The following is an 18325-nucleotide window of genomic DNA, read 5'->3' as shown; positions in this document are numbered from 1 at the left end:
CACTGCCCTGCCCCTAATGGGCTCCTGCAGCCCTCTGCCTGCCTGGGAAGAGCCACGGGGCTGGGATGCAGCCAGGGATCAATGGGGCTGCCTGGGGAGGGGATGCTGAGCTGGCAGCACCTCACTGAGAGGCAATGACACCACAGGTTGTGTCAGGAACTCACTGCAAAGGCCCATTGGGGTCGGTTTCTTTTTGGAACATGCTCCCATAGGACATCAGCCACCTATTAACGAGGCCAGCGATGCCGCAACGCTGCCCCACGGCTTATCTGGCTGTTGACATCAATCGTAATCTCCCAGCGCTGCCTCCAAACAATTATGGGAAAGGCTGAGCTTTAGCAATAAAACGACACTGAAGAGGGGCTGATTGGATTTCTGAGGATTTTCTGCCATCTGACTGCACTGGGGCTGGGCAGAGCTACCAGCACCCAGCACAGCAAATTTCAGAGCCAAAGCAATGGTGTCCCAAGTTCCTTATACCCTCCCATGGATAAAGCAGCCCCACTGCTCTTCTAGGTAGAATTTGGGCAGTGCCACATGCATTAAAACCCCTACAGTAGCTGTGGGGGACACACACAGCAGATTGCAGGGCCGCATTAGTTACCCCGCCTGGCTTTTTAGATTAAAGAATTATGAACTCCCAAAGTTTTGCAATATTAATGATTGTAGCCATCTGTTAATCTGGCAGCCAGAAACAAGCCTGGGTTGTGCTTTGCTCAGCCCGGTTATTAAAACGTGGTATTTTTGGTGTGGTGGGCAGCTGGGAGAGCTGCTCCTTGGGGCCGGGCCCAGCAGTGAGCTGAGTCCTGCTCTTATGGCTGCTGTGGGGGCACATATGGGCAGCATCAGCTGATAGTATGAGATACACACAATAAAGCACACCAAGAACAGCATTGTAGCGTGAGAGACCCCAAAAGCACCAACCTGCAGCCCTCACCCACCCCTGGATGCACAGCTGCTAATTAAAGCTCTCTGTGGAATGGCATTTTAGATAACTCAGTTCTCCGGCACGCATTCCAAAGGGACAAACTCATTTAGCAGGTTAATTAGTGTCCTTGGCAGAAATGGTATCAGCTTTGTCCCAGCCTACAGGGCAATATTGATGCTGGGAAGCTTTCCTATAAAAACCCACCTGTGCCTTCGTGGCTGAGGGGCAGGTCCTCATTTTGCACTTGAAAGGATGGAGGCACAGCTCGTATCTACACAGCTGCAGGACAATCTCAGCCACACTGGGATGGATGGGCAGCACCAACACACCTTAAACAGAGCTGAAAGAGCTTTGTGACACACAACAGGTTGCCTTTTCCCATCTATATCAACCCCAAAAAGTCCCCACAAGCAATTCATTCATTAGCTGTGCATCTCAGAACCCTCATAATGAAGCACATACTCTAACTCAGTCTGCTTATCACATGCACCTCACCTTCCTGTGTTGGACAACAGCATTCCCATTGCACACTGTTGGAATCTCACTTTCAGCTTCCATTTGACTGTCAATACATGCACCCACTCTCAAATGTTCTATTTACTGTTTGGCAAACCCTTGCAAAAACCAGCAGAGTTCTGTTTGCTAAATACAATATCTGGATTAGAAAGTTGGAGATGCACATTTTCTACTCGGAACTCCATCCTTCAATTTTTAATGAGTTCTGATCTTCTCTGTTATACTTGGAGCAAAGCAGGGAAATAAAAAGTAATAGAAAAGACCAACCTTCAATTTACCTTTGGGGTTACACTCGGTGTAGCCTCAGGACAACCAGGATGATGTTTTCTGCTGTGGTTGATGAAGCGTGAGGCTGAGTAGGCAGGGACAGGTATCACTAAAACTAAGCACTTGGCTTTGAGAAAGTCATTTTCTCATACATAAAAGATCGCATCACTATCTATAGTATGATTCTCACTGTAAGGGCTTTGCTCGTTGCTGCTATAATTCATTAAAATTCAGCAGCAGATAAATAATGAATAGACACGCTATTTACTTACTGCAACACAAGCAGTTCTTGCATTTCCCCGTGATGGTAAAGCCAAACCAAATGGTAACAGAGTACAGTGCCCTCAATTGCTCCCAGTTCCATGTTGGGCACCCAGGAATCCACACAGCTCAATATGGAAAACCCAACCCAATAGTAAAACCTCACAACAGACATCATTGCATTCCTACAAAGTTTTATTAAACCCTTTTTAATTAAACCTTTTGACATTTTAGATGCATGTACATTCTTTGTAGAAAAGCTGAATAATAACTTAACTGAATTGGGATAACAAAATACAGTATGTCAACATGTTCCAAGGCCTTACCCTGCCTGCCAAAGCACAGCACACATGGATCATGGCAGGGCAAGGAAGAGCACAACTGGGTAAGAAATACTTCTCTACCTCCACAGTTCTAAAACAAATCAGCTCTTACTATTATAACAATGCTTCAATTAAAAAACAGCCTTCAGCACCAGTTCAAGTCACCCATTGTAGAATGCTAAAAGAAAACTCCTACAATTGGAATGCCTTGAAAAACATATATATATATATTTAATATACAAACAAAATACTGTTGTCTTGATTTGGATTTCTTTGAGCAAGTAAGAAAGCTTGAGGCCAAGTAACACTAAGTGACGAGTGGTTTATTTTTATAATTATACACTATATAAAAACGAGTGCAAATAGCATCCTAATTTACACCGCTGTACACCTTTGGAGAGGCAGTTTTCCTAACTTAAGCAGCTTGTCTAACTGCTTTCTTATCAGTTCTGCTGGCTTCTCACTCAGAAAACACCTGCGCAACTCATAAGCAAAAGACTTTTGATGCTTTCCATTTCTTCTGGTTCTCTCCCCTCATTCCTCTTGCTGTCTCTGATGAGCATTTCTCTATAGATCAGCATTTCTTAAGATGGAAGCTCCTGTCTCTTTAAATGACAGCTTAATACATGTGCCTGTAAAAAGGAAGCTTCCAGAACACACCTACCGGAATACAGTCGCTGCTCACCATCTAGATCTGAGATTTTATTATCTCACTTTGCCTCAAGGCAGTTTTTTAGGTGAACTTTTCAAGTGAGGGAAGAGATGACAACCAAAACAGAACACAGGAGGCTCCAGGATGAGACGTGTCGGCTCGAGGCAAGTTGAAAAACATGCTTGAAAATTTGGCCAGATCACAGTTTTTCAAGAAGATCCATGAACTTTGAGACTTCATGATGAGTTGTGGCACCAAGGGAGAGGTCCATTAACCCCTGAGCAGGGGAGGAAAAGAAAGACCAATAATACATCAGCGATTTGTCATTTGTACAATAAACAATACTGCTAAATAATTATTTCACATATTTATCAAGTAACCGTCACTTGTCAAATCCATCTTATATTCATAAATTTCTCAAAATGGATGTATTTGTCATCTACATGCTTTTTTGCTTAGCTCCAGAATACAGAGATACTCACTGTGTTGCGAAAGAAGTTGCAAAGGTGCTTTGCCCACGGACATCTAAAAATAGACACAGACAGTCCTCAGTCCATTTTCTTATAGGGACAAACCCACGCCCAGTTTCAGCCACCCCAACTACTCCATTCAGCTTCCAAATACAGCTGAATTTAGCATCAGACATACATAAAGACAAAGACACATCACAGAACTAAAGGATCCAATCAGATCCTGTCCTTGAATGTTGCTAGAGATAAAAAAAAAAAAGCATTTATTAGAGTTGCAAATTTGTTCAGTAGAACTCAACTCATATAGAGCTGAGTGAGGTCTGGAATTTTACTTTTGGAAATACATACAGTACATACAACAAGGGTTGGAGAGAGAGAAGCATTTTCCAAGGAAGGTTAACTCACGTGTCCATGTTTGCTACTTAAGACAGTTACTAAGAAGTGAATTCTCTGCTGCCATCTGCTACGTGCGAACTAAAAGTGCCAGAGCAGGCAATTACTGCCTTCTGGTATATAATCCCTGAGTCACTGCATTTTAAAGCCATTATGTCAATACATTAGTGTCTATCACTATACAGTGTATAATACTTCACAGCCTATAAGAGAAGGGAGCAAGGATTGTGCTTCGGATCAGCCAGCAGTCTCTGAAGTGACATATCACAATCACCGAGGTTGGAAAATAACCTCCATGATCATCCAACCAGTGTGATACTATCACTGGCAACCTAAAAACAAAGAGCAATTGCAAATCTACTCAACCCATCACGTTTGGTATCATAACTATTGTTAATAAGGAAGTACATGAAATAGGAATGAATTGCGAGTGAAGCTTGTTAATTAGGAAGAAACTAATGGCATTATTGCAACATATAATGATTGACTATCTGGCTACAATAAAGATTAACACTTACACGTGCAAGTTCTCTGTAATTATATCCAGAGTCAACACACCAACGGATTGCAGTATCCTGTTTCTACAAGTCAGGAACAGGCAAACAAATTCACCCACGTACTGGGGACCAAGGTTCTGCCATCTAAGCAATATAAAACCAGAAAGCATCAGTTCAGCAGCAAATACAAACAGCAATATCCATGTTGCTTCTCTCCTGACGCCACTTTCTCATTCTCCAGTCTGCTCTAAAAATAGGGGCATTTAATTACAGGAATTCAGATTCATGGTCTCCACTTAAAACCCTCTGATTAGACAGACATAGCAATGCCAGGAGCACATATTCTTCAGATTATCAGTTATTTCAGATGTACCTGGCCAACTGCTGCATAAGAAGTACTAAGGCCTTACTGTTATTTGAATACAGAACAAAGTCAGATCAGTGGCCCCATCCAGTTTAGTGTCCTGGCTCTGACAGCTATGGTATTTGTTTTAGCCTTCTGCAAACCAGACATATGAAGGGAGATGCCCTATATGCCCTCTGTCTGATGGAATGGTTGCTGAGGAACAGTGTTAGCTCACATAGATCTGAAGGAAATTTTCTAGATACACTCATCTTCAAGAGCTGTTCAGCCTCCTCAGGTCTGGAGTGCTGTTTTTATGCTAGCTGTACTTCACAATCTTCCAGCAACGTGCCTGCTTTTCAATCTATATATACCTTTCATTTTCACAGCATCCCCTGTCAACAAAATTAACAGCTCCAACCTTAATCCAGCTTGGGTTTGCCACATTAGATTTCCCTTAAGACTCCTGACTCTTGTTTAAGAGGAAACCATGAACAGTTACTCCCTGGTTACCATCAGCACATCATATGACTCTACAGACCACTACCATAGCCTCAGGCTCAGATGCCCAAGCCTTGACAACCAATTCCTCTTGTAGAGATCAATCCATACCTCAAGAAGAACCACCAGGATCACACACAGTAATTAGAATGTGTACAGAAACGATGCACCTGTTTTTCTTTTCTATTACTTATTGATTTCCAGCATTTTCTTCACATTATTATCCAAAGCACCAGGATGGTCATTTTCAACGAGCTATAGATTGTATCTTTGCTAAATGTTCCTGCTGTGAGCCTGCTGTTAATGCTTCCAAAAACAGAGACAGATTTCAGGAAGTCTTTACTCACAGTTTCAGCATTGTTTCTTTCTGACGATTCAGATCTCTCAAAACCAGACTGACAACACCACGGAGAATGTGCTCATCATAGGAAAGCTGATTCAGTAACAGCCTCAAAGCCCAGAAGTTTTTCTAGGAAGAGACAAAATAAGGCCACAAATTCATGTTAATTATTTCTTAAACAAAACAAAACCCTAAAAATAACAAAAGAAATTAAAGGCCAATAAAGCTTCAGAGGAACAAAACTAGGCTAAATGCACGCAGAAATCTCCAAGTTGGCATGACATTCATTTTAAATATAATCCACTTTAATCTCTTCAAACAGAAGTCAATCTCTAGGACTCACCCCAAATGCCAGGAATATCTCTAGGAAGGAAGTTAAGTATGGGAGTTCACAGATAACCATCTGTTGTACTGCTTGCACTGCAAGAATAAGACAAGCCTCCTGGGGCAACTGCAGGAAGAGATATAAAAAAAATAAGAAATTTAAATATACAAATCCCCTTTCCCACTACTTGCATATTGCCTCCAGTCCAATCAGCAGGAAGTTCCTACCACCCCAATCACATCTGCTGGATGACAGACACTACATTCAGAACAATCTTATGAAGACTGAAGGAAGGGCGAGTAGAACAGATACTTCTGCTTATACAGCATTTCATCTGAATGTCTTAAAGTCCACCTAGAAACACAAAGTCTCTCACCAGACAGAAGAAGAATTAATGGAACAAAATGCCTGGCCCAAAAGTCACCTACTGGAAAGTAAAGCTAAAAGTAGTGCCTGCAAAAGAATCAGGAAAAAGAATAAAATTTCTCCTTAGATGGGTGATTATATTTAACAAGCTGTTTGTTTCAAGACACCTTTAAACATGCTCCACTACGCCTGAAACCATCATTCACAAGTCGAAAAATTCCAGGCTATTCTGAGTTTTGAGACAAACACACTGTCAGTCTCAAAGGACAGCCTCCTATTTGAAGCAAATACAAGATTACTCTGAGAAGTTAATACAGAATCACTGATTACTAAGTGTCCCAATTTATGAGATGCATAAATTTGGCCAGTGATGAATTAAAACTTTTGGATGGGTTGCAGATAGTGCCAGTTCTGAAGATAAAAAGCAGTCAGTTCAGACAGCACCATCTAAAAGGGAGAGTTGTTACAAACAGTCCTATGCCACTTCCCTCAAATCTTCAAACCCTATCTCAGAAGCTCTTTATGATAATCCAGTTGTTTTCAATACTGCAGTGTCTTAAAGTGCAATAAACAAATGGTCAATTCCCTTGTTGACAGGTGCACACTTACTTGGGAGAAAATACCAGGTGGGAAGGAAACATTAATTTTTGCCTTCAGTTCCTGGAAGAGACCATCGCTGGCAGCCAGCACTCCCTGCAACAGAAGTAATGAGTTATGAGGAAGAGAAAGGATGCCCAGATATTCCACATGTATCAAAACCAACATTTAATCTACTATTTCAGTGTGTTTTTACATATTTTTCAGTGTTTTTACAAATGAGGTTGACTGTTCATCATACTCAGAGAAGCTGAATCTCAGTTTTCACTAACTAAACAATGTCATGTAACCTCTTAATTTTAATCCACTGTGCTTAGCAGACATTTCTCACTGTTCTTGCGAAATAATATCCAGATGCTCTTAGAGCTATCACGTCTCTTAGAGCTATTTTAACACATTTAGATTTCTTTCCTATGTATTTTGCTGTTACATGATTCATCTCAGTATTAAACAAGAGAGTAGGTATCTGGCATTGAGCTGCAAGCAGAGTTAATCTATGCACTGCTGCATTTGCCACTCACAAATAACTCTGTGTCAAGTATTATATTGGCACATACCATAAGAATTTTTGATGAGATAATGTAAAGTTGCCTCAGTATTTAAATGAACAAGCCAACATCCACATGGAATGAAGCAATGTGTAAAAACACAACATATTCTTCCATCTCAGAGCACATGACCAGTTACCTGTTGGAATGCAATCGGGGGCTCTTTCACTGTCAGAGGACAAAGGTGCCCATTTCTTCCCAGGAAACAGCTACTACCCATAATCATGACGAAGGAACCCCAGCATTTGGGCTGAAATACAACAGAACATTGTTTTACAGGGTCAAATACATGTTAAGCAACTTTTAATGATAAAATAAGTCTCCTTGATATGCACTCTCCTTCTTCTTCCCCCTTTAACAGAACTCCCAGACACATCCACTCAAATTACAAGTTACTGTTTGGGGTTTCCCCAGTTTCATTTGTCACACTGAGAAACAGCCACTTCACCCCATCTGTAAAGATGAGGCTTTTTTCCTCTCGTTTTAATTCTACAGGATATGAACAAAGTGAACACATCTGCTGCTGGTGTAATCATTACAATTGGAAATAATTTAGAGTGTCACAACTTTATATAGGAAATATCTCCCAAACAGCTGAGCAGTAATAAGGTGCCATTCAACATACAGATGGCAAATTTTCTCATCATTCCATCATTGCTATAGCACGCTGCTAAACTCACTGAAGCTACAAGAGCTGCATACAAGCAATATTTGTCACAGTTTTATCCTTAAAGCTCCATCTGAGCCAATGGATCACTTACAACTTGACATGTTTTGTGAGAGCACAGAAGTGCTGAGAAAAAAGTTGGTTTCCATCAGGCCTCCAAACAAATCCACCAGTACACAAAAGTTTCACAGAGATGTGAGCTACTCAGGATTCCTTTCATTAGATAAGCAACTGGACAAAGCAGGTAAGGCACAAAACCACTGAACAGGCCATATGAACAGTTTTAATGCGGACTCACATTTCTGTACAGCAACAGATTGCTGTAAAGGAGTTTGAATGCCTGCTTAATCAGAACACCATCTTTCATTGGAGACCCTGTGAGAAAAACAAAATTAAGATGTGTCTTTTATTCCTTGAGTAATCATAGAGTATGAAAAAACTTAAAGTATTATTAAAGAGATTCCTATAGAAACCTAGAGGAAAAAAAAAGCATCCACATCTATTTTACTATATTTGATGGTAGTTTTTCTGTTCAGAACCTCCATCAATTGTAAAATGTTATTATGGAAAGCTGTAAAAAAACAAATACAGTTTAGACTAAGCCGTTGCAGCAGGTGACCCATAACAAAGTCCTATTGTGTAAATCAGACTACAGTATCCCATACTTCTAAGAAGTCTAATAACTGAACATCTCCAAAACCAATCTTTCAAATCAGAGAACACTTGGACAAGTAGAACACATCAATACTGATGACCACAGTTATCACTGGCTGAGCCAGATTGAGAAGGGTGGTGGTCCTACCCATGGCAGGGGATTTGGAACTTGATGATCCTTGGGGTCCCATCCAACCCAAGCCATTCTATGATTGCTATATACAGGTCATAAGATCCCTTCCATCTGAAAACTTTAATTTTCAAAGATACAATACATCAGTTACATACTGCCATTTATAATGCTATGATATAATAAGAAGCTTTTCATTTTTCTTTTAATCATTTGCTTTCATCAAAACAACTTCACAACTGACAAAGGGTAACGTTCTTGTGAAGTGTACTACCCACATTTATGCTCAAATATAAAGACAGTCCACCTGCTTAGTGTTCTGCACTATACTTTAATCCAGACAATTTATATCTGGATTCAGAGTCCCTCCAAACACTTCTGAATTTAAAGAGCTGCAATTAAATAAGATCCTAAACACAAAAGAAGAAAAAAATCACTTGCCAACTGTAACCCAGGGCCCAGGGTCTTGAATATCCTTTCCAAGAGGGACACTGCCTGTTTTGAATATCTTCAGGTAGACCTCAAACTGAAGAGGAGTTATTCGGCACACAGTGCAGCATGCAAGGCTATTAATGGGAAACAACAGGGAATGTGCAGCATCAAGGAACTCTCCAGTTTTACACAGATAGAATGGGATTTTATCTCGAAGGTCTCTTAGCCTGGAAAGAAGAAATGAATAAGTGTCTGATTTCTGTTCACATGGAAGCTTTACAACATGTATGCATACATCTAATTAAGAATGACAACTAGTAAATTACATCTAATAAAGCAGAACTGAGCTGCAGTGCTGTATTACTTTCCCTTGGCAAACAGCTTTCAGAATCTTACTGCCTCTCATTCTGTTTTATTAGATGTAGAAAAAGACACTGGAACACAATTTGAGTGCAATGAAACAAACGAAAGCTATTTACCCTTTGGTATCACTGCATTTCACAGCTCTCAGGTAGCGAACAACTTCTTTATAGCTGGAGAGAAAGAGTGAAAGAGAAAGGAAGTGTTAAGCTGTATACAACAGGTCAATCCAATTATTATAGTTAATGAAGCAAAACAGTAGTACTTCTCACATAAAAGTACTGTAAAACAGGATAGTGCAACTGGCAGAAAGAGGCTGTTGAAAGCTTCAAAAGCCACTTCTGAATACAGCAGATATCTAAATTAATCCACAGATTATCTCTGTGCACTAGGAACAAACAAAAGCAGGCTAAGAAAAGGCAAGTCTCTAAGAGGACTATTCTTTCGAATACAGACATCTAAAGATCATTTACATTTCTATTTTAAAAACTGTCTTCCAAATAGTCAACATTTGATGAACTGGTTTTGTTTTTAACACCCAATTCCAAAAGCTACTGAGATTATTGAAACAAAACATTACCCACTCGAACACCCTTTTCTGGCCCTGCAGCATTCAGAGGGCTTGGTTCTGATTCTAACAGCTTCAAAAAGTACTGGCCTTGCTAATAAGTAATGGAAACAAACAGCTTCAAATATATCCAATTTTTGTACATTTCCCCATAACGCAAAACTCTTGCAGATGTTAGGAAAGCACTGTATGGCACTTAATAGCATAAACAGTCGTACTTCATGTTTTCTACCAGTTTCTCCACTCGAGCCTCTATGACAGGAAGCAATTCCCACAGAAACGTTTTCTTTCCTTTCTGTGTTCTCTGTCCTGTGGTGTTCTGTCCTTTCAAAACCGTGGTCAGTAGGACGTGGTCCCATGGCACAACATTCAAGCTGGAAGCATAAAAAAAATGAAGAAATGTTAAGGACTCTGTTGGTATGACACAATGTATTTCATCAAAGCAACACAAAGACTTATTAATAAAACACTATGAGCTTTACAGTTCAATTTCAGGGAAAGAAAATAAAAGGATTTATATGAACAAGAGCTTAGCCATAACATCAGTTTCTCACTGTGCTAAGGATGGGAGATATAAAGTAGAGAATGCTGAAGCCCTCCAATAAAACACACCTTCAGCATCATCAGTGAAATAACCATGCCCTATATCTGTTTACAAACAAGCCAACAGCATAAAATAGATTCTATAAGCAAACAAAGAACATACCTATTTGAGAAGGCAAAACAGTGACACGGAAGTGAGATGGACTGAAAAAACTGAATAAACTTCTCATATAAACTTTTTGGGAAGTCATACAACACCAGCATCTTCTGAAGCTGCGTTGTGATCCTGTGTTTTAAAAAGAAAAGCAGAGATTGTATGTAGATTTCTTTGGTTAAGCTTCAGAGTGTTGGGGTATATCTTCAAGTTTGTGCTTTAATATTTGTAGCCAACACGGATATTGATGTTAAAAATAATAACAGAGGCAATGAAACTGTGTATTCTGTGGTCTCTGGTTTTAAAGAAGATCCCCTCTAAGTACATGAGAATCACTGAAGCAACACACTGTGAGTTCAATAAGGAAGCTGACTGACCCAAGCCAGTAAAACCATTTTTGTCTTGACTGAAAACTGGAGAGAACACACTGAGGTAAAGAGCTCAATGCTTTTAAAAATGGGGGAAGAAGGAAAAAAAACCTATAAAAAACCCAATCCATTATCATTCTTCTAAAGTAAAAAATTAATACATTCGAGAACAGTCATCTAAAATGAAAACTGATACAGGATTTATGTTATACCTGTCACAGAGGTGAGAACATTAATTGTTTTTGAGTGCTCCTAAAAAAAAAAAAGTTAATTCTTAATTCATTAACCTTCTGTTGCAAGCGAATTTCAGGTTAAAGGTGAAAAGCTAAAATGAGAAATGAATTAAGCCAATTGAGCTGGATGTCCTCATTCATTATCCTCTGGGGGGAACTTCACTATGTTACATCCCTGACTACTCCATCCCAGTGGAGGACTTACAAGGCTACTGTTTTGACCCTGAACAGGCGCTATTTATTGTTAGGGTTACTAACCACAAATAGCTACCCAATACCATCTTCTAGTCTGGCATAAAAGAACGCTCCTAGACTCAAAGTACTCCATCATCTTGACTTTGAGTTCCCTCCCCACTGTGGGTGGGTTGAGTGCTTATGTGGCTGTAAAATAAGGCAGACGTAGCTCTTGTCCTTCACAGAAAGGAAGTAATATGCAACAGAGCTGCTAAACAATCTATTTGTACCATACAGCTATAGAATATGATAGTTCGCTGAGGTCTCTGATTACCAAGCTGACTGGTACACACTGTTGTTTGTAACCTTGTCTGTCCTTACCCACCCACAGCCTACACACGCAGGCAGCTGATTCTCCCTGCTCTCCTCAAACAGAGCCTAATAGAGGACATCAAGATCCTGTTCCCTGATGCTACAGAACTAATGTACTAAATACACTTATTTTAGAGCTCTGCAAGTTTATTTGAAGAGCTAAAACATTTGTTTTTTCTTTTCCTTTGAATAGAAGCCTTTTAAAGTGTGCTTCAAGTGCAGTCCTAAGCAACCACCTCTCACCATAATGTAACAAGTCAAGTCTTACCTTTGCAACAAGCAAGGGACAGCAAGCTTTAGTGAATCAGTATGACCAAGGTTCTGCCAGTTCCTGCAGGGGAGGGGGGGCAGGCAGGAGGAAGAAAAGCAGTAAGTTTTATTTCCTTTTGAGAAGCAAATACAGATTATATGCTAGATACAGAACTGGATACTCACAAAGCAGGGTCTTTATGAAGGGTTATCTCTCGAGCTGCTCCCAGAAGCATGACAGCAGCAGCTTTAGGACTCTCTCTTTCAGCCTGATTTAAAAATCTTGTTACCAGTGCAAAAACTCCAGAATACCTGAGAAAGTGAAGCAGTCCGTGAGATAAAGCATCTGCAGTGACACACTTCATAAATGAATGCTAATTATGACCATTCTAGTTTGAAAGCAAACTGATTCACCTCTCCCTGAAAAGAATCTGTGAAACAGGAACACTGAATTTGCACAGGTATTACTTTCCGTATTTTAAGAGAACACACCATCAAAGTAAAAGCCAAACTTAATTCTAACAAAGCAGTAAAAACATGGAGGTTTGTTTCATGCTATTCCTGGTTATAACAACTTGGAAAACTACCAACTGTCTTAGCATAGCACAACAGTTATCTTTTAAGATGCATTTAAGAGGATTCTTAAAATACATCCAAGTTAAATTCAATTCAATTGTTCACTGATCCATTAATATCCCTCTGTTACGTCGCTACGATTTCAGGTGCCATGAAACTACTTAAGAAAAAAAAACCTTAAGTTTTTTTCCTACTTAAGGAAAGAAAACTTGCAGTGACTGATATGTACTGCTAATTCTGTTATCACTTACTTGTATACAATCTTTGTGTTCTGAGATCTGCAGATATCACACTGGCCAGGAGGCAGCTTTGAGACACATAAGCATTTATGCTCTGTGGGAGAAACTCTCTCTCCAATTAAATACTTATTATATTCCACAGAAAGTTCCTGGATAAAACGTATTAGAAGGTTTCCTAAGAGGACAGACAGGTAAAAAATTATTTCAAAACCAGAATAAAGACATTAATACCCTGTGTAGAACATTTGACAAATCACTTGCACCCAGTCTTAACAGCTGGGCATACTTCATTGCTTCTTCCAAGGGGAAGACAGCAGGACACAAATCTGGAACTGCAGATCCTACTGGTCTAAGTATGGCCCAGACAGAGGACAGCAGAAGTGAGCTGCTACCTAAATAATTCACCACATCTTTACAAGAACAGTCGTGGTCTGGACAAGCTGACCTTGTAGATTACATGTAGAGCCACAGACTGAGTAGCCACAGTGAGCCAAAGGTCTGCTAGGACAGGATGAGAGCACTGTGCTTACCACCGTGCCGAAGGTCTGCATCAATATCTGTGAGCTCCAAATTGAACATTACAAGAACACCGGCCAAGGCAAAATCACGTTGGTCTTTCCAGAATTTGCTTTTGTTATGAGCATTGCAGTGACAGAGGGAAGAAGTTGTCCAATTCTGGCACTGTTTCACAATAAGTAAAAGACAGAGAAAAGCATTTTATTATCCCCTAAGTTAAATGAATCAAAAGTTAGTTCCACTTTACAAGGGAAGGACTAGAATTCATTTTATGCTTTACTTCTGTGGCTTTGCCTAGCTTTGTATTTTGACTGTTGATGGAAGAGGACAACGTGGCAGTGCCTTTCTACCATAAATTATAAAGAACAATAATAAAAGACACTTCCTCCTCCCCTCCCCAGTAATTTACTCTAATTCCTGAATATCTTATGGGGACAGTTAGGTTGACACTTTCCTCATAGAATTTACTATGAAGTATCAAAGCAGTGTTTCTGAGCATTCACCCTAACTTTGCTCCCAGTTCAAAGTTTTCTGAATTCTAAAAACCAACAATTAAAAAAAAACAACCAAAAAACAACCCTCCAATCAAACAATGAAACAATCTTCCCTTCCTCCTCAAAGCAAAAACCAAAACCCACCACTCCAACACATCACTCCCCACACCTCACCCATCCCCTACATTGAGTCAGGAAAACAATCTGGTATTTGTCTGGTGCAGTGAGAAGCAGCCTGATTTGGAAGTTACACTCCACGAAGCCCCAGGCAAATGGGATGAACACGTGTTTATATCAAGTGAACATCCATTCCTACAAATCACTTGACTACTAGGAATAAACCTGGATGGTGACCATATTTAACACTGTGAAGCTGATGGATAGCAACATTTAGAGGAGGAACTATTCAAATAACCAAACTCTACATGTAATTTACTGTTTCAGTGTGCATACGAGTGATTTCTTCTATAGACTGTTAAAGGATTCAGTTTACTCACATTGGAGCATTTCTTGACTACAGCCCTTCCTTACCTCAGAAGCCAGCTTATCACAAATGTAGCAGTAGCACTGATTACAAAAGTCAGCATTTTTTCCAGTGGGTGAGCAAGTTTCACATTCCATTCGTCTACAGAATTGAAAAACAGAACATTATTTACAAAGCAGTCCGTGCACTCATCCAACTCTACTTACACTTTCAGCTGATAGCGTTTTAACAACACTACATAACAAGGCTGATTATATGTGGGAAAGGAAACCTCCATACTAGCCTCCACATCATTGAACGTACTCAAATGAGTTTATTGTACAGTCATATCTTGCATGGGGCATCACATTTGCTTGTTTACAGAAGGTAACCACCAGTTCACACTCCTCATCCACAACCTCTTCACATTTCTTCTCTTCCAGGGCAGTCTTTGCTGTAGAAAAGAGAAAAAAGTATGATTCAGTATGAAAAGTCTACAATCTTATTACAAAATCAACCAGCTTATTCTTTAAAACACTTTAAGGCACGAGCTCTCTTATAATTTCATCTGGTGCAAATAAGGAAGGTACACTGGCTTGGAACACAAGATTCCTAAGCAATGAAAAGAGGGGTAAAAATAAAAAAGGATCTGCTCACCACTGAAAATGGCTCAGAGAAACCACTGCTATTTTAAAGCTATACAGTAGTACACTTTAAAACAATCAGTGATGGCAAATAGAATCACAGAATCACAGAATTATCAAGGTTGGAAAAGGCTTAGAAGATCATCTAGTCCAACCATTCCCAATACTTCCCGGATAAATCATATTCATCAACACAACATCCAAACGTTTCTTGAACACTCCCATGGTCGGTGACTCCACCACCTCCCTGGGCAGTGCATTCCAATGCCTGACTACCCTTTCCGAGAAGTAACACTTCCTAATGTTCAGCCTGAATCTCCCCTGGCGCAGCTTAAAACCATTCCCTCTAGTTCTATCACCGATTACACGAGAAAAGAGGCCAACCCCCAGCTCACTACAACCTCCCTTCAGGAAGTTATAGAGAGCAATAAAGTCTCCCCTGAGCCTCCTCTTCTCCAGATAGATAATAGATAGATAATAGATGTTATGAGGCAACAGCAGCTCCTTTGGCTTTTATCTATTTTTGAAACCTGTGCTGCAAAGGTGTCACATCTGATATTTTACTTCAGTTTCTTACTGAAGTTTATTGGCAGAAACTCACAGCTGAGTAGAGCACAGAACTCACCTAATGGATCTACTATAAGGACTGAATTCCCATGTGTGCCTTCATCTTCGTCGTCGCTGATCAGGATCACATCTCGCTCTCTCTTTCCTTTAGAGGGCTCCATAGTCACTGAGCCCCAAAGGAAAAGCCCAATTTAGCAGAAAACAGCCCCCAAAAAGCAGGAAAGGTAGAAAAGGGCTCCTCCAAACCCCAACTCTGGGTACATTACACTAAAGATAGCAACCTTCAACACACCACTTGAATCAGAAGCTCAAACGACATCGTATTTTCCACTTAGATCTGAAGGAACCCTAAAAAAAAAAAAAACAAAAAAAAAGAGAAAGAAAAAAGTGAGCCCTGGCATTCCAATGGCGGACCCACCGTATTGAACTGCGGTTATTTCCCCTCACAGAACCCCCTCAACCCGCTTCGCCCCCCCCCCAAAGACACAGAGGCTCGAATTCCGGGGGCTGGACTCGATGATCTCTAAGGTCCCTTCCAACCCGCACGAAACTATGAAACTATGAAATAAAGCCCCCAAAGACCCCCAGGATCGCCGGGTTCCCCTTCCCCACACGGACCGTTCCTACCCGCCGCCCCAGCCCGCCACTCTTTGAACGAACAATCACTTCCTAAGTGGCTCCACCCGGAACTGGTTGTGGAGATGACGCTACCTGCGTTACTTCCTCCCTGACTGTGGCTGAAAGGGAAACGGGGAGCCGCCATCTTTGATGGTGTTATATGGAGGCCGCCATGATGGCAGGGCGGGAGGGGGTTCTAAGCCTACTAAGCCTTAAGCCTCCTCATGACTGAGGATGAAAAGATGTGTGAGATCCTCATGTTCAACCCATCCTACCATGCTCACTATGTGCCCTATTTGGACACAGGGTTTCTGGGGATGCCTCTTTTCCACCTCATTTCCACTGCTTGGTGACTGTTTTGGACTCACTCTGCTATTTCGAGGGTGTTTAATCTTATAGAAGCCTTGTGGTCAGGAAGGATGTTTTATCATATATATAAGGAATCCATTTAGAAGTTGTAAGCAGAACTATAAGAGCAAGCTCCTTAATTAGGCAAAATGGGCAACATTGAAGGATATTGCTCTTATTACAGAATCACAGAATTATCAAGGTTGGAAAAGACCTAGAAGATCATCTGGTCCAGCCATTACCAATAATTCCTGGATAAATCATATTCATCAACACAACATCCAGACATTTCTTGAATACTCCCATGGTCGGTGACTCCACCACCTCCCTCGGCAGTGCATTCCAATGCCTAACTACCCTTTCTGAGAAGTAATACTTCCTTATTGCAGCATAGATAAGCAGTACATCTGGAAGTTATAACTGCAACTCTGAGTAAAAATGGCCAGCAGTTCCGAGACATCACAGGTGATGATCTGCATTCAATCACAGCAATGTGACCCTAAATGCTTTCATTACAGCCAGGCCTGGCCGCTGTGGCCATCACCCAGATGGCAGCTGTTCATAGAGAAAAGGGTTTTACTGCATTTTGTTGTCCCTAATCACCAGACTGATCACAACAGGCTTTTCCTACCACAAACCCATCAGGAGATCAGCCACATCCAGCAGATGGTTCAGGATTTCTTAGTAACACTAGATGGTACCAGAGCTCCACAGTGAGGCTCAGACACGCTCATCCATCTGGACTGAAAATACCCCAAAAATGGAAATTCTGAAACATGGCAAGCTGAAGATGTAAAGCTGTAATATATTAATAAGCTGCTGGCAAAACAGTCGCCTCTTCTGTGGGAAGAAGCAGGCAGGGGAATTATGAGTAAAATAAGGACACTTTTCTGGTTTTCAGGACAAGTGTAATACAGTAATTTTGGTTCAAACTTATCAGTAATGTGAAGGTAAACCAAGAGCTGGTATTTGAAAGCTAACACTCAGGGAGTAGGCATCTTTCATTGCTAGTAATTAGTTCCCAGTTTGAAGAAAACCTAGGAATTATTTTAGTTCAGGCAGAAACTGCCACTAAGAGTTTAAAATGTGATTTAAATACATTTCTGGTATTGGTAATAATAAGAATTACTGAAACAACTCTTGGAATATGATCACCTTCTTGATCACTTGGAATATGATGCTATGTGTGTTTTGCTACGTGTTGCCTGAAATATTCATGCGTGAAAACAAATCCCTTCCTTCAAATGGATATTTATTCCATGAATAATCTTTAATGTCTTGGTAGCTTTCAACACACTTGGGCAAAATGTTTCATGTTTCTGTGCTTACAGTGAAAGATTTAAACTTGACACCTAAATAGGTGGCCTGATTTCAGCTGCATGGAGCACCTTCTGTGGAGGCATCGTTTCCTTCACACCGTTGCCTCTGCAGCGTGACAGCGTTTTAACAGCCTAGAATAACTCAACACAGCAATTTAGGTGATGAAATGAAGTACTGAGATAGCAGGGAGAAATAATAAAGGCAGAACTGGCATTTGGCCAGAATCATTTATTGAAAAGCTCTACTCTCATGCACGAGTCTTGTGAGATGAGCTGATGGCCAAATATGGTCAGGAGTTGGTGCTGCATT

The 18325-nt window shown here is 40.6% G+C and overlaps 1 protein-coding gene across 4 annotated transcripts; it reads right to left on the bottom strand.

Moving 5' to 3' along the window:
* Positions 1–2149: 2149 nt before the first annotated feature.
* LOC107320773 lies at positions 2150–16416 on the bottom strand. Of its 4 annotated transcripts, none has more exons than XM_015876984.2 (21): positions 16349–16416; positions 16012–16078; positions 15789–15896; positions 14844–14973; positions 14588–14681; positions 13577–13727; positions 13059–13221; positions 12418–12543; positions 12251–12313; positions 10845–10967; positions 10357–10512; positions 9690–9743; positions 9220–9437; positions 8293–8369; positions 7467–7577; positions 6792–6875; positions 5835–5942; positions 5499–5620; positions 4329–4451; positions 3430–3472; positions 2150–3224 (listed from the first exon to the last, which is right to left on the bottom strand). In XM_015876984.2, the coding sequence occupies exons 3-21, from the start codon at positions 15889–15891 to the stop codon at positions 3147–3149; spliced, it is 2127 nt and encodes a 708-aa protein (XP_015732470.1). In that variant the 5' UTR covers positions 15892–15896; positions 16012–16078; positions 16349–16416; the 3' UTR covers positions 2150–3146. The 4 variants fall into 4 exon arrangements, with proteins under 4 accessions (XP_015732470.1, XP_015732471.1, XP_015732467.1 ...); XM_015876985.2 differs by having other exon boundaries at positions 16023–16078; positions 16349–16385; XM_015876981.1 differs by having other exon boundaries at positions 15789–16078; positions 16358–16376.
* Positions 16417–18325: the final 1909 nt, after the last annotated feature.

The sequence above is a fragment of the Coturnix japonica genome, chromosome 14 (assembly GCF_001577835.2).
Source record: "Coturnix japonica isolate 7356 chromosome 14, Coturnix japonica 2.1, whole genome shotgun sequence".
In the NCBI taxonomy this organism is placed as follows: Eukaryota; Metazoa; Chordata; class Aves; order Galliformes; family Phasianidae; genus Coturnix; species Coturnix japonica.
This window is presented reverse-complemented; position numbering and strand designations above follow the sequence as displayed.